A 15,622-nucleotide genomic window follows, 5' to 3' on the forward strand; every position below is an offset into this window, starting at 1 on the left:
AGAGTCTGATACAGGCTCGTGTGACTCCCCTTGGGGAGGTTTTACCAGGCTAAAGGCGCCATATAAATGCAAGCTACGCGGAGAAAAGAAACGCGAAAAGAAATCTCCCGTGAAAAACTTTGCGATCTGCCACTTCGAAGTCGAACCGCTGTTAAGTAAACAGAGCCTCGGGTCAGCCAGAGCGCAATTGCCGCGTGGCGAGCGGAGGCTTGAAAACGCCCGCCAAGCTTCGCCCCGGCAGGTCGGGGGCACCCGGCATTAAGTGACTGGCTCCCCCTTCTCCCTTGTCCGCCGCGCCCGCCGCAAACAGGGCCGCCCGGGCGTGACGCCTGGAGCGTGACGGGGTGTAACGCAACCTCTCCAAAGGCCCCCGGGCGCTTACCTGTATCTTGGTGGTGTAGGCGCAGTTGACAGCGATGGCGTGGGTGAGCAGCTCCAAGGTCTGGGGCACGATGCTGTCAGGTTCTGGAATATTCTTGTACAACGTATCGCCCACAAACACCTGGACTACTGTCATCCGGTTGGTCGTCAAAGTGCCCGTTTTATCGGAGCAAATGGCCGTTGCGTTCCCCATGGTCTCGCAGGCGTCGAGGTGTCTCACCAGGTTACTGTCCCTCATCATTTTCTGGAAGAGAGCCTCGCCCGATTAGCGCTCAAAAAACGCGGACCTTCTCCGAAACGTCAAGGGAGAGCTGCAGTGACTCCTTCCCTCCTCGCTCGCTGCCAGCGAGCCAAACGCACGGGGAGAAAAGGTCCCCGCGATCAAACGGTTTGGGTCTCGCTCTCCGAGTCGGAAGGTCGAGGGTTCGAGCCCCCACCTCCGCAGGCTCGAGCCGCGTAATCCAGGCCCGACACGTCCCCCACCCCCGCCGGTGTCAGTACTGAGGGAGCGCCGCACTGTCGGAGGGGCGGTGCTGAGGGAGCGCCGCGCTGTCGGAGGGGCGGTACTGAGGGAGCGCCGCACTGTCGGAGGGTCGGTACTGAGGGAGTGCCGCACTGTCGGAGGGCCAGTACTGAGGGAGCGCCGCACTGTCGGAGGGGCGAAACTGAGGGAGCGCCGCACTGTCGGAGGGTCGGTGCTGAGGGAGCGCCGCACTGTCGGAGGGTCGGTACTGAGGGAGCGCCGCACTGTCGGAGGGTCGGTACTGAGGGAGCGCCGCACTGTCGGAGGGTCGGTACTGAGGGAGCGCCGCACTGTCGGAGGGTCAGTACTGAGGGAGCGCCGCACTGTCGGAGGGTCGGTACTGAGGGAGCGCCGCACTGTCGGAGGGTCAGTACTGAGGGAGCGCCGCACTGTCGGAGGGTCGGTACTGAGGGAGCACCGCACTGTCGGAGGGGCGAAACTGAGGGAGCGCCGCACTGTCGGAGGGTCAGTACTGAGGGAGCGCCGCACTGTCGGAGGGTCAGTACTGAGGGAGCGCCGCACTGTCGGAGGGTCGGTACTGAGGGAGCGCCGCGCTGTCGGAGGGTCGGTACTGAGGGAGCGCCGCACTGTGGGAGGGTCAGTACTGAGGGAGCGCCGCACTGTCGGAGGGTCAGTACTGAGGGAGCGCCGCACTGTCGGAGGGTCGGTGCTGAGGGAACGCCGCACTGTCGGAGGGGCGGTACTGAGGGAGCGCCGCACTGTCGGAGGGTCGGTACTGAGGGAGTGCCGCACTGTCGGAGGGCCAGTACTGAGGGAGCGCCGCACTGTCGGAGGGGCGAAACTGAGGGAGCGCCGCACTGTCGGAGGGTCGGTGCTGAGGGAGCGCCGCACTGTCGGAGGGTCGGTACTGAGGGAGCGCCGCACTGTCGGAGGGTCGGTACTGAGGGAGCGCCGCACTGTCGGAGGGTCGGTACTGAGGGAGCGCCGCACTGTCGGAGGGTCAGTACTGAGGGAGCGCCGCACTGTCGGAGGGTCGGTACTGAGGGAGCGCCGCACTGTCGGAGGGTCGGTACTGAGGGAGCGCCGCACTGTCGGAGGGTCGGTACTGAGGGAGCGCCGCACTGTCGGAGGGTCAGTACTGAGGGAGCGCCGCACTGTCGGAGGGTCAGTACTGAGGGAGCGCCGCACTGTCGGAGGGTCGGTACTGAGGGAGCGCCGCGCTGTCGGAGGGTCGGTACTGAGGGAGCGCCGCACTGTGGGAGGGTCAGTACTGAGGGAGCGCCGCACTGTCGGAGGGTCAGTACTGAGGGAGCGCCGCACTGTCGGAGGGTCGGTGCTGAGGGAACGCCGCACTGTCGGAGGGGCGGTACTGAGGGAGCGCCGCACTGTCGGAGGGTCGGTACTGAGGGAGTGCCGCACTGTCGGAGGGCCAGTACTGAGGGAGCGCCGCACTGTCGGAGGGGCGAAACTGAGGGAGCGCCGCACTGTCGGAGGGTCGGTGCTGAGGGAGCGCCGCACTGTCGGAGGGTCGGTACTGAGGGAGCGCCGCACTGTCGGAGGGTCAGTACTGAGGGAGCGCCGCACTGTCGGAGGGTCGGTACTGAGGGAGTTCTCCCTTCCTCCTCTCTCTCTGCCTCCTTCCTCTCCCTCCCTCGCGGCCTCCCCTCCCTTTTCCATTCTCCCCCTCTCTCCTTCCCCCTCTCTTTCCCTCTCCCTCCTCTCCCCCTCGCGGTCTCCCTCCTCCTTTCCTTCCCTCCCTCCCCTCCCCTCCTCACCGCCCCCCCACCCCAATCTTAGACCACGACCCGCCCGTGGCAACCTCCCCCCCAGCGACCTCAGGAGAGATGGCGGGGGGGGGCGGGCGCAGGCAGGGACGAAGACGGCTACTTCTCTTAAAGGGGCACTCACCTTGACGGAGTAGGCCAGGGAGATGGTGACGGCAAGAGGAAGCCCCTCGGGCACTGCGACCACCAGGACCGTCACGCCGATGATGAAGAACTTGACGAGGTACTGGACATAGACGGGCGTGCACTCTGCGACCCACGCCTTGGCGTCCAACCAGAAAGTCTCGACCACGAAATGCAGGATCAAGATGGTTACCGTAATGGCCGACATCACTAACCCTGGAGGCGGAGGAAAGTCTCAGACGATTTGCGCCAACGCCATTGCACAGCGCAGACCGAGGCCGTTCGGCCCGATTCATCCCGCTCCCCTGCTCTTCCCCTTCGAGTATTTCTCCGATTCCCCTTTCGAAAGTTAGGACTGAATCTGCTCCCACCGGCAGCGAATTCCAGATCAGAACATCTCGCCGCGTCAAAAGAATTCCTCATCCCCCCACCCCCCCCGTCTCTGATTATCTTAAGTCTGCGTCCTCTGGTCACCGACCCTCCTGCCCATTGGAGACACTCCCTCCTCATTTACTCCATCGAAACCCCTTCCTGATTTTGAACGCCTCGATTAAATCTCCCCTCAACCTTCTCTGCTCCGAGGAGAACAATCCCATTCTCTCCGGTCTCTCCCCGTTCTGCGAATTGGGACACTCCCCTCGTAGCTCGAGTCTCTGCCGCCACCCGCGCCCTCCTCGAGGCGTCCTTCGTGGACCGCGCTCATGGCCGCACTCCTCCCAACGCCCCCTCGAGAGGCCTCCTTTGCGCTCGGCGCTCGAAGCCCCTTCCTCGCGGGATACTCCCCCCCCCCGCCCCCCCCAAGGCCCCTTACCCGCTTTGCCGATCTGGACGGCCAGCTTGGTGAGCTTTCCTTGCAGGACCGACTTCTCCTTCTTGGGCGCGCTGGTCTTCTTCGTTTCCCGCTCGTCCGCCTCGCCGGTCTTCAGGGGCTGCATCTCCATGGCGACGGCGCCATCTTGCTTCTTAGCTGTGGCGGGGGGAGGCGGGGTTGGCGGGGGGCGGGGTGGGGAGGGTAGAGAAACAGAGCATCGTGAGTGTCTGCTGGCGACTGGGGCGGGCCGGGCCCCGGGTCGGCGATGGAGGGAGGGGTGAGGGGTCGGAGGGGAAAGATCGCAGGTCAAATGATCGGGGGAGGGGGGCGAGGGGCTCGGAGGGGAAAGATCGCAGGTCAAAAGATGGAGGGAGGAGTGAGAGGAAAGCTAATTGGAAAGCCCTATCAAAGACCTAGCACAACCATGATGGGCCAAATGGCCAACGAGTCAATGATTCTTCCCAACTACGAAGAGCGCTCGATTCGCCCTGCTGCTTTGGGAACATTCTTCAAGCAAAATTTCTGGCCTGGTGTCCATTCGGACTGAACGCGACCTTAAGCCCGAGTTCTCAGTCCCTTGTAACCCTGAGTAAACCAGTCCCAAGGGTCAGCAGAAGAGGCAGGTGTGGAGGAGCAGGGGACGGGTACAGGGGGAACGGAACTCGCTCCACAGAGGCCCGGGGAGCCCTTCTCACCAAGGCCAGAATCACGGAACACAATTAACCCGCCCAAAACCCCAAATTCAGCTCGTCCTGAGCCAGTGGCCATGGGGTTGCCAACTCTGGTCAGATGTCACCCTGGAGGTTCCGTCACATGACCTCCAATCGCTCCCTTGCCCCCTCCTACGCCCCCGCCATTGGTCCAGCCTGGCGGAGGCCCGCCTTCCCCCCGCCCCCACCCCCCGAGCCAACGGAAAAGCCAACAGCCTCCCTGCTACCCGATTGGACGTTTCTTTCCTGCCTCCGACATTCGAATAACCGATAAAACGGGCAAAGGGCTCGAGACAAGAGGAAGGGAAGGATCTGCTTTCTGGTTTTTCTGCCCCCAATGGGTTAACATCGAAAATAGGAGCAGGACGAGGCCATTCGGCCCTTCGAGCCTGCTCCGCCATTCAATATGATCCTGGCTGATCCTCTATCTCAACACCATATTCCCGCTCTCTCCCCATGCCCCTCGATGCCTTTTGTGTCTAGAAATCTATCCAGCTCCTTCTTAAATATATTCAGTGTCTCGGCCTCCCACTGCCTTCTGTGGTAGAGAATTCCACAGGTTCACCACCCTCTGAGTGAAGAAACTTCTCCTCATCTCGGTTCTAAATGTCCTACCCCGTATCCTGAGACTGTGACCCCTGGTTCTGGACTCCCCAGCCAGCGGAAACATCCTCCCTGCATCTAGTCTGTCCAGTCCTGTTAGAATTTTATATGTTTCGATGAGATCCCCTCTCATTCTTCCAAACTCGAGTGAATACAGGCCGAGTCGACCCAATCTCTCCTCATACGTCAGTCCTGCCATCCCGGGAATCAGTCTGGTGAACCTTCGTTGCACTCCCTCCATGGCAAGGACATCCTTCCTCAGATAAGGAGACCAAAACTGCACACAATACTCCAGATGTGGTCTCGCCAAGGCCCTGTACAACTGCAGTAAGACATCCCTGCTCCTGTACTCAAATCCTCTTGCAATGAAGGCCAACATCCCATTCGCCTTGCTGGACCTGCATGTTTGCTTTCAGCGACTGGTGTACAAGGACACTCAGGTCCCTTTGTACATCAACATTCCCCAATCTATCACTCTGCCTTTCTGTTTTTCTTTCCGAAGTGGATAACTTCACGTTTATCCATGTTGTACTGCATCTCCCATGTATCTGCCCATTGTCTCAACTTGTCTAAATCGCCTTGCAGCCTCTTTGCATCCTCCTCACAGCTAACCAGGAGGTCATTAGGCCCTTCAAACCCTGGAGACCCCAGAACAATGCTGGAGGGTCGGGAAAAGAGGTCCAGGCAGAGAACAAACACTGCCCACTTGTTGGCGTCTCTTGCACGGTCATGACCCTTGCATTGGTTGGCCCCCACTGCCACCTCTTGAAAGGAGAAGAAGCCATCGGACGGGAAACAGGAGGAAGGAAGGCAGCGGGGACGAGACACGCAAACACAAAAGAGGGAGAGGCCCGAGGAGCAGCCGTCGAGGGAGGGAAGGGAGGGAGGAGGTCACTGAGGTGACATCAAAGTATTCTGGTACGTTAGCAGCTCCCAGTGCTGACATCGCACCCGCTGTGCAGATCCGGGCGTCCCAGCAACAGGGAGTGGTCATTAGGTTCGACAAACCTGCCCCGTTACTGATCGGTCAGCTCCACTCGCCCACCGTGTCCCTCAATCCCACCTTCTCCCCGTATCCCTCAATCCCACCGACTCCCCGTATCCCTCAATCCCACCGACTCCCCGTATCCCTCAATCCCACCTTATCCCCGTATCCCTCAATCCCACCTTCTCCCCGTATCCCTCAATCCCACCGACTCCCCGTATCCCTCAATCCCACCTTATCCCCGTATCCCTCAATCCCACCTTCTCCCCGTATCCCTCAATCCCACCTTATCCCCGTATCCCTCAATCCCACCGACTCCCCGTATCCCTCAATCCCACCTTCTCCCCGTATCCCTCAATCCCACCGACTCACCGTGTCCCTCAATCCCACCGACTCCCCGTATCCCTCAATCCCACCGACTCCCCGTATCCCTCAATCCCACCTTCTCCCCGTATCCCTCAATCCCACCTTCTCCCCGTATCCCTCAATCCCACCGACTCACCGTATCCCTCAATCCCACCTTCTCCCCGTATCCCTCAATCCCACCTTCTCCCCGTATCCCTCAATCCCACCCACCCACCTTCTCCCCACATCCCTCAATCCCACCTACCCACCTTATCCCCACATCCCTCAATCCCACCCACCCACCTTCTCCCCGTATCCCTCAATCCTACCCACCCACCTTCTCCCCATATCCCTCAATCCCACCGACCCACCTTCTCCCCATATCCCTCAATCCCACCGACCCACCTTCTCCCCGTATCCCTCAATCCCACCGACCCACCTTCTCCCCGTATCCCTCAATCCCACCCACCCACCTTCTCCCCATATCCCTCAATCCCACCGACCCACCTTCTCCCCATATCCCTCAATCCCACCGACCCACCTTCTCCCCATATCCCTCAATCCCACCGACCCACCTTCTCCCCATATCCCTCAATCCCATCGACCCGCCTTCTCCCCGTATCCCTCAATCCCACCAACCCACCTCCTCCCCATATCCCTCAATCCCACCGACCCACCTTCTCCCCATATCCCTCAATCCCACCCACCCACCTTCTCCCCATATCCCTCAATCCCACCGACCCACCTTCTCCCCATATCCCTCAATCCCACCGACCCACCTTCTCCCCATATCCCTCAATCCCACCGACCCACCTTCTCCCCATATCCCTCAATCCCACCGACCCACCTTCTCCCCATATCCCTCAATCCCACCCACCCACCTTCTCCCCATATCCCTCAATCCCACCCACCCACCTTCTCCCCATATCCTTCAATCCCACCGACCCACCTTCTCCCCACATCCCTCAATCCCACCCACCCACCTTCTCCCCATATCCCTCAATCCCACCCACCTTCTCCCCATATCCCTCAATCCCACCCACCTTCTCCCCATATCCCTCAATCCCACCTACCCGCCTTCCCTTCCTTACCGTTCCTCAAAACTGACACTCCCGATACCTGGAATCTGCCGGATTCTCCCGCTCTCCCTCTCAGTCGAGACCAGAACCACAGAGAGATGGGACCGAACCACCTGACACTTCCAACGACACGACTGGAACGATGACAAGGGCCCTCACGTTCGTTGGCTTGATTTGACCGCAACCCCTCCCGGGTCACCTCGCTACGACCTGGCTACGATCAGAGGCCCGCGACCTGCGCCCTCCCCTCCCTGACCCCTGACCCCTGCGGCGTTAGGGCGCCCCCTGAATTGGCGTTCACAGGCGAGGCCGCTTTTCGCAAACCCCGCCCTCCTGCGTCGGCTGAGGTCCCCGAGGCTCCCTCGTCTGGAGTACCTTTTTTGCCTTTCTTCTCCTCCTCAACTCCGGCCCCCAGAAGGGAGAAGATGATCCCAGTCTGCGAATTAATGCCGACCGCAGTCACCACCATGCGCCCAGATCCCTCCATGACGTGGGTGCCTGAGGAAAGAGACGGCACACTTTGTACAACTGTCCGATTATCGTCCCTCGCCCGCCCCTGCTCCACCTCCTCTCCACAGCCGTCAGAACAGGAGTAGGCCATTCAGCCCCTCGAGCCTGCTCCGCCATTTGAGAAGATCATGGCTGATCTGTGATCGAACTCCATATACCTGCCTTTGGCCCATATCCCTTAATACCTTTGCTTGGCAAAAATCTATCGATCAATGTTTTAACATAACTCATCAGTATGTAAACACAGGGACGGGACCTGCAGACTGTTATCTTTAGCAAAAAACACGCACCAGCTCCCTTTAAGAGACGTCCTCCCTTTAAGAGATAGGGGCTCCCCCTGCTGGTGGAAAGTGCACGTTGTATTGAATCGACGGGCAGGGCCTGGGTTTCAACGCAGATTGACTATGAGTACTGGGGCCAGATAAAGTTCTCGTCCTGCCTGGGCAGTGGCCATTGGGTGTGGGTTAAGAGCAGATCGTGCTGCCCGCGCCCAATAATAGGCCCTAGGATTCTACAATTAGGGAGGGCACAGAATGGCTTGAGTAGAAAAAGGAAACAGGTCACAATACCCTTTAACAGTGAGTGTTTAGATTCTGTAGAGGGAGCTTTACTCTGTATCTAACCCTGTACCTGCCCTGGGAGTGTTTGATGGGACGGTGTAGAGGGAGCTTTACTCTGTATCTAACCCTGTACCTGCCCTGGGAGTGTTTGATGGGGACAGTGTAGAGGGAGCTTTACTCTGTATCTAACCCTGTACCTGCCCTGGGAGTGTTTGATGGGACAGTGTAGAGGGAGCTTTACTCTGTATCTAACCCTGTACCTGCCCTGGGAGTGTTTGACGGGACAGTGCAGAGGGAGCTTTACTCTGTATCTAACCCTGTACCTGCCCTGGGAGTGTTTGACGGGACAGTGTAGAGGGAGCTTTACTCTGTATCTAACCCTGCACCTGCCCTGGGAGTGTTTGATGGGACAGTGTAGAGGGAGCTTTACTCTGTATCTAACCCTGTACCTGCCCTGGGAGTGTTTGATGGGACAGTGTAGAGGGAGCTTTACTCTGTATATAACCCTGTACCTGCCCTGGGGGTGTTTGACGGGACAGTGTAGAGGGAGCTTTACTCTGTATCTAACCCTGTACCTGCCCTGGGAGTGTTTGATGGGACGGTGTAGAGGGAGCTTTACTCTGTATCTAACCCTGTACCTGCCCCGGGAGTGTTTGATGGGACAGTGTAGAGGGAGCTTTACTCTGTATCTAACCCTGTACCGGCCCTGGGAGTGTTTGATGGGACAGTGTAGAGGGAGCTTTACTCTGTATCTAACCCTGTACCTGCCCTGGGAGTGTTTGATGGGACGGTGTAGAGGGAGCTTTACTCTGTATCTAACCCTGTACCTGCCCTGGGAGTGTTTAATGGGACAGTGTAGAGGGAGCTTTACTCTGTATCTAACCCTGTACCTGCCCTGGGAGTGTTTGATGGGACAGTGTAGAGGGAGCTTTACTCTGTATCTAACCCTGTACCTGCCCTGGGAGTGTTTAATGGGACAGTGTAGAGGGAGCTTTACTCTGTATCTAACGCTGTACCTGCCCTGGGAGTGTTTGATGGGACAGTGTAGAGGGAGCTTTACTCTGTATCCAACCCTGTACCTGCCCTGGGAGTGTTTGATGGGACAGTGTAGAGGGAGCTTTACTCTGTATCTAACCCTGTACCTGCCCTGGGAGTGTTTGATGGGACAGTGTAGAGGGAGCTTTACTCTGTATCTAACCCTGTACCTGCCCTGGGAGTGATATGCTGCCGTGCACTGTTCTTATCTACAATACCAGGCAGTAATGCAGTGTACATACCAGACAGCAATATTGGATATTTGTCCGGGGACTTGCGTACGAGATCTGATTCTCCTGTCAGCGAGCTCTCGTCAATCTTGAGGTCGTTGCCCTGGATCAGAATGCCATCCGCAGGGAGTAGGTCACCTGCAGGCACGGAGGTCAGAAGTTAACAGGCAAGGGAAGGGAGAATTGGGCCCTTTGCTATCTCCACCTCATCTCCCACCTCGCCCGTTCAAGGTCACATGAAGCCTAAATAACACTCTGTGGGGCTCATGATGAAGCCCACGTTGCCCGAATCAATTGAGGGATTAATATCGGTCCCCAGGACACCGGGGAGAACTCCCCCTTCCCCACCCTCTCTGCTCTTCTTCCAATTGCGGCCGTGGGACCTTTGACGTCCCACCCGAGAGGGGCAGACGAGGGGGGGCCTCGGTTTAACGTCTCACCCCGAAAGACGGCCCCTCCGACAGTGCGGCCGCCCACTCCGGGTGGGGGATGAGGGAGCGTCGGGGCCTGGATTACGGGGCTCGAGTCTCTGGAGCTGGGGGCTCGAACCCAGGAAGTTCTGACCTCCGAGGGGGGAGGGTGAGGCTCACCAAGCCAGTGAGGGGCCAATTTCTCCAATGGAGTATTTGGGTGGGCAACATGGTCTCATGGCGATGGTTTCTGCCCTCTTGACCTGCCAACTGGACCTACCATATGCGATCTGGGCGACGTCCCCCACAATGATGTCGGCGACCGGTATCTGAACAATCTGTCCTCCACGAGCCACACTAAATTGTTGCTCCAGCTCGATTTGGCTCTGCAGGCCCCGGAACTGTTTTTCCTTGCTCCAATCGTTGAAGGCCGTAACGATGACCACGCAGATGACGGACAGCAAGATGGCCACTCCCTCGATCCACCCCGCCTCGGCCGCCGATTCGCCGTCCGCATCCACCTCCGTGTTCCCGCACCCTGAGGATGACAGTGGAGGGAGAGAGAGGAGGGGGGGGGGGTGGAGGGAGAGAGAGGAGGGGGGGGTGGAGGGAGAGGTTAAGTCATCAGCGAGAGTATGGCCGCGTCGCCTCTCCGGTGAGGGGAAGGAAGGAAGGAGGGAAGGAGGGAGCGAGGGGAGGAAGGAGGGAGGGTGGGAAGGAAGGAGGGAGCGAGGGAAGGAAGGAGGAAAGGAAGGAAGGAAGGAGGGAAGGAAGGCAGGGAATGACAGAAAGAAAGATGGAAAGAAAGAAGGAAAGAAAGAAAGATGGAAAGAAGGGAAGAACTCCCATTTCTCCGGCCCCTTTCACCACCTCAGGAGGAGCGGTCACTGTTATAATGTGGGGGACGCGGCAGCCAATTTGCGCACAGCAAGATCCCACAAACAGCAAATGACCAGATCATCTGTTTTTTCTCAGTGACGTTGGGCGAGGGATAAATATCGGCCCCAGGACCCCCGGGGAGAACTCCCCCACCTCACCTCTTCTTCCAACAGTGGCCGTGGGATCTTTTACATCTTTACGAGGGGAGATTTAATTGAGGTGTATAAGATTACGAGGGGCCGAGATAGAGTGGATAGGAAGGACCTATTTCCCTTAGCAGAGAGGTCAATAACCAGGGGGCAGAGATTTAAAGTGATTGGTAGAAGGATTAGAGGGGAGCTGAGGAGAAATCGTTTCACCCAGAGGGTGGTGGGGGTCTGGAACTCACTGCCTGAGAGGGTGGGAGAGGCAGAAACCCTCAACTCATTTAAAAAGTACCTGGATGTGAACCTGAAGAGCCGTGAGCAACAGGGCCACGGACCAAGTGCTGGAAAGTGGGATTAGGCTGGGTGACTCATTTTCAGCCAGCACGGAGACGATGGGCCGAATCGCCTCCTTCTGTGCCGTAACTTCTGATCCACCCGAGAGGGGGCAGACGGGGGGGCTGCGGTTTAACGTCTCATCCAAAAGACGGACCCTCTGACAGTGCGGCGCTCCCTCAGTACCGCCCCTCCGACAGTGCGGCGCTCCCTCAGTACCGACTCTCCGACAGTGCGGCGCTCCCTCAGTACTGACCCTCCCACAGTGCGGCGCTCCCTCAGTACTGACCCTCCCACAGTGCGGCGCTCCCTCAGTACTGACCCTCCGATAGTGCGGCGCTCCCTCAGTACAGACCCTCCGACAGTGCGGCGCTCCCTCAGTACGGACCCTCCGACAGTGCGGCGCTCCCTCAGTACTGACCCTCCGACAGTGCGGCGCTCCCTCAGTACCGACCCTCCGACAGTGCGGCGCTCCCTCAGTACCGACCCTCCGACAGTGCGGCGCTCCCTCAGTACCGACCCTCCGACAGTGCGGCGCTCCCTCAGTACCGACCCTCCGACAGTGCGGCGCTCCCTCAGTACTGACCCTCCGACAGTGCGGCGCTCCCTCAGTACCGACCCTCCGACAGTGCGGCGCTCCCTCAGTACCGACCCCTCCGACAGTGCGGCGCTCCCTCAGTACTGACCCTCCGACAGTGCGGCGCTCCCTCAGTACTGACCCTCGGACAGTGCGGCGCTCCCTCAGTACTGACCCTCGGACAGTGCGGCGCTCCCTCAGTACCGACCCTCCGACAGTGCGGCGCTCCCTCAGTACCGACCCTCCGACAGTGCGGCGCTCCCTCAGTACCGACCCTCCGACAGTGCGGCGCTCCCTCAGTACCGACCCTCCGACAGTGAGGCGCTCCCTCAGTACTGACCCTCCGACAGTGCGGTGCTCCCTCAGTAACGACCCTCCAACAGTGCGGTAATCCCTCAGTACTGACCCTCCGACAGTGCGGCGCTCCCTCAGTACTGACCCTCCGACAGTGCGGCGCTCCCTCAGTACCGACCCTCCGACAGTGCGGCGCTCCCTCAGTACTGACCCTCCGACAGTGCGGCGCTCCCTCAGTACTGACCCTCCGACAGTGCGGCGCTCCCTCAGTACTGACCCTCCCACAGTGCGGCGCTCCCTCAGTACCGACCCTCCGACAGTGCGGCGCTCCCTCAGTACCGACCCTCCGACAGTGCGGCGCTCCCTCAGTACCGACCCTCCGACAGTGCGGCGCTCCCTCAGTACCGACCCTCCGACAGTGCGGCGCTCCCTCAGTACCGACCCTCCGACAGTGCGGCGCTCCCTCAGTACCGACCCTCCGACAGTGCGGCGCTCCCTCAGTACTGACCCTCCGACAGTGCGGCGCTCCCTCAGTACTGACCCTCTGACAGTGCGGCGCTCCCTCAGTACCGACCCTCCGACAGTGCGGCGCTGCCTCAGTACCGACCCTCCGACAGTGCGGCGCTCCCTCAGTACCGACCCTCCGACAGTGCGGTGCTCCCTCAGTACCGACCCTCCAACAGTGCGGCGCTCCCTCAGTACCGACCCTCCCACAGTGCGGCGCTCCCTCAGTACCGACCCTCCGACAGTGCGGCGCTCCCTCAGTACCGACCCTCCGACAGTGCGGCGCTCCCTCAGTACCGACCCTCCGACAGTGCGGCGCTCCCTCAGTACCGACCCTCCGACAGTGCAACGCTCCCTCAGTACCGACCCTCCGACAGTGCGGCGCTCCCTCAGTACTGACCCTCCCACAGTGCGGCGCTCCCTCAGTACCGACCCTCCGACAGTGCGGCGCTCCCTCAGTACCGCCCCTCCGACAGTGCGGCGCTCCCTCAGTACCGACCCTCCGACAGTGCGGCGCTCCCTCAGTACTGACCCTCCGACAGTGCGGCGCTCCCTCAGTACCGACCCTCCCACAGTGCGGCACTCCCTCAGTACTGACCCTCCGACAGTGCGGCGCTCCCTCAGTACCGACCCTCCGACAGTGCGGCGCTCCCTCAGTACCGACCCTCCCACAGTGCGGCGCTCCCTCAGTACCGACCCTCCGACAGTGCAACGCTCCCTCAGTACTGACCCTCCGACAGTGCAACGCTCCCTCAGTACCGACCCTCCGACAGTGCGGCGCTCCCTCAGTACCGACCCTCCGACAGTGCGGCGCTCCCTCAGTACCGACCCTCCGACAGTGCAACGCTCCCTCAGTACCGACCCTCCGACAGTGCGGCGCTCCCTCAGTACTGACCCTCCGACAGTGCAACGCTCCCTCAGTACTGACCCTCCGACAGTGCAACGCTCCCTCAGTACCGACCCTCCGACAGTGCGGCGCTCCCTCAGTACTGACCCTCCGACAGTGCGGCGCTCCCTCAGTACTGACCCTCGGACAGTGCAACGCTCCCTCAGTACTGACCCTCCGACAGTGCGGCGCTCCCTCAGTACTGACCCTCGGACAGTGCAACGCTCCCTCAGTACTGACCCTCCGACAGTGCGGCGCTCCCTCAGTACTGACCCTCCCACAGTGCGGCGCTCCCTCAGTACCGACCCTCCGACAGTGCAACGCTCCCTCAGTACTGACCCTCGGACAGTGCGGCGCTCCCTCAGTACCGACCCTCCGACAGTGCAACGCTCCCTCAGGGGGGAATGTCGGGCCTGGATTCCGGGGCTCGGGAGGGGACAGTGATTTTCCTAACGGGAATGCTGGACCTGGGACAGAAAGATGCCTACCTTCACCCTTCTGGGCAGTCGGTTGATAGAAAGACAGAGCGAGGGATATGATGGCTGCAATGTTCAAGATGATCAGCGTCACGTCTTGCAAAGCCTCCCAAATCAAGCGGACGAAGGTCTTGGCTTTTTTCGGAGGGATGACATTTATTCCAAAGATCTGCTTCCTCCTCTCCAGCTCCTCGGGATTGTCCGAGAGGCCTGCGGCAAACAAGAGGTGGGTCAGCACGTCGCCTCCAGACTTCCCGGGAGTCTCCCAGAGGTGTCCCACCCACCCACCGTCTCCGCTCACCCCTCAATCCCACCCACCCACCGTCTCCGCACACCCCTCAATCCCACCCCACCCACCGTCTCCACTCACCCCTCAATCCCACCCACCGTCTCCGCTCACCCCTCAATCCCACCCACCCACCGTCTCCACTCACCCCTCAATCCCACCCACCGTCTCCGCTCACCCCTCAATCCCACCCACCGTCTCCACTCACCCCTCAATCCCACCCACCGTCTCCGCACACCCCTCAATCCCACCCACCCACCGTCTCCGCACACCCCTCAATCCCACCCACCCACCGTCTCCACTCACCCCTCAATCTCACCCACCCACCGTCTCCACTCACCCCTCAATCCCACCCACCCACCGTCTCCACTCACCCCTCAATCCCACCCACCCACCGTCTCCACTCACCCCTCAATCCCACCCACCGTCTCACTCATCCCTCAATCCCACCCACCGTCTCCACACACCCCTCAATCCCACCCACCGTCTCCACTCACCCCTCAATCCCACCCACCGTCTCCACACACCCCTCAATCCCACCCACCGTCTCCACTCACCCCTCAATCCACCCACCACCGTCTCCACACACCCCTCAATCCCACCCACGTCTCCACACACCCTCAATCCCACCCACCGTCTCCACACACCCCTCAATCCCACCCACCCACCGTCTCCACACACCCCTCAATCCCACCCACCGCTCCACTCACCCCTCAATCCCACCCACCCACCGTCTCCACACACCCCTCAATCCCACCCACCGTCTCCACACACCCCTCAATCCCACCCACCCACCGTCTCCACACACCCTCAATCCCACCCACCGTCTCCACTCACCCCTCAATCCCCACCCACCGTCTCCACACACCCTCAATCCCACCCACCGTCTCCACTCACCCTCTCAATCCCACCCACCGTCTCCACTCACCCCTCAATCCCACCCACCACCGTCTCCACACACCCCTCAATCCCACCCACCGTCTCCACACACCCTCAATCCCACCCACCCACCGTCTCCACACACCCCTCAATCCACCCACCGTCTCCACTCACCCCTCAATCCCACCCACCACCGTCTCCACACACCCCTCAATCCCACCCACCGTCTCCACTCACCCTCAATCCACCACCACGTCTCCACACCCCCTCATCCCACCCACCGTCTCCACTCACCCCTCAATCCCACCCCAC

At 60.4% G+C, this 15,622-nt stretch overlaps 1 protein-coding gene across 1 annotated transcript in view; it reads right to left on the reverse strand.

Annotated features, from left to right (window-relative positions):
* LOC137319587 (plasma membrane calcium-transporting ATPase 3-like) overlaps positions 1-14,355 on the reverse strand; it is a gene marked incomplete at both ends in the record, with an annotated part of 44,652 nt that extends 30,297 nt beyond the window's left edge. The window contains 8 exons of the mRNA XM_067981685.1: positions 383-625; positions 2,774-2,988; positions 3,584-3,739; positions 5,631-5,660; positions 7,681-7,803; positions 9,653-9,778; positions 10,331-10,588; positions 14,158-14,355. Coding sequence (XP_067837786.1) covers positions 383-625; positions 2,774-2,988; positions 3,584-3,739; positions 5,631-5,660; positions 7,681-7,803; positions 9,653-9,778; positions 10,331-10,588; positions 14,158-14,355 — 1,349 coding nt within the window. The remainder of the gene's footprint in view (positions 1-382; positions 626-2,773; positions 2,989-3,583; positions 3,740-5,630; positions 5,661-7,680; positions 7,804-9,652; positions 9,779-10,330; positions 10,589-14,157) is intronic.
* Positions 14,356-15,622: the final 1,267 nt, after the last annotated feature.

This window comes from Heptranchias perlo, unplaced genomic scaffold (assembly GCF_035084215.1).
Source record: "Heptranchias perlo isolate sHepPer1 unplaced genomic scaffold, sHepPer1.hap1 HAP1_SCAFFOLD_872, whole genome shotgun sequence".
Taxonomy (NCBI): domain Eukaryota; kingdom Metazoa; phylum Chordata; class Chondrichthyes; order Hexanchiformes; family Hexanchidae; genus Heptranchias; species Heptranchias perlo.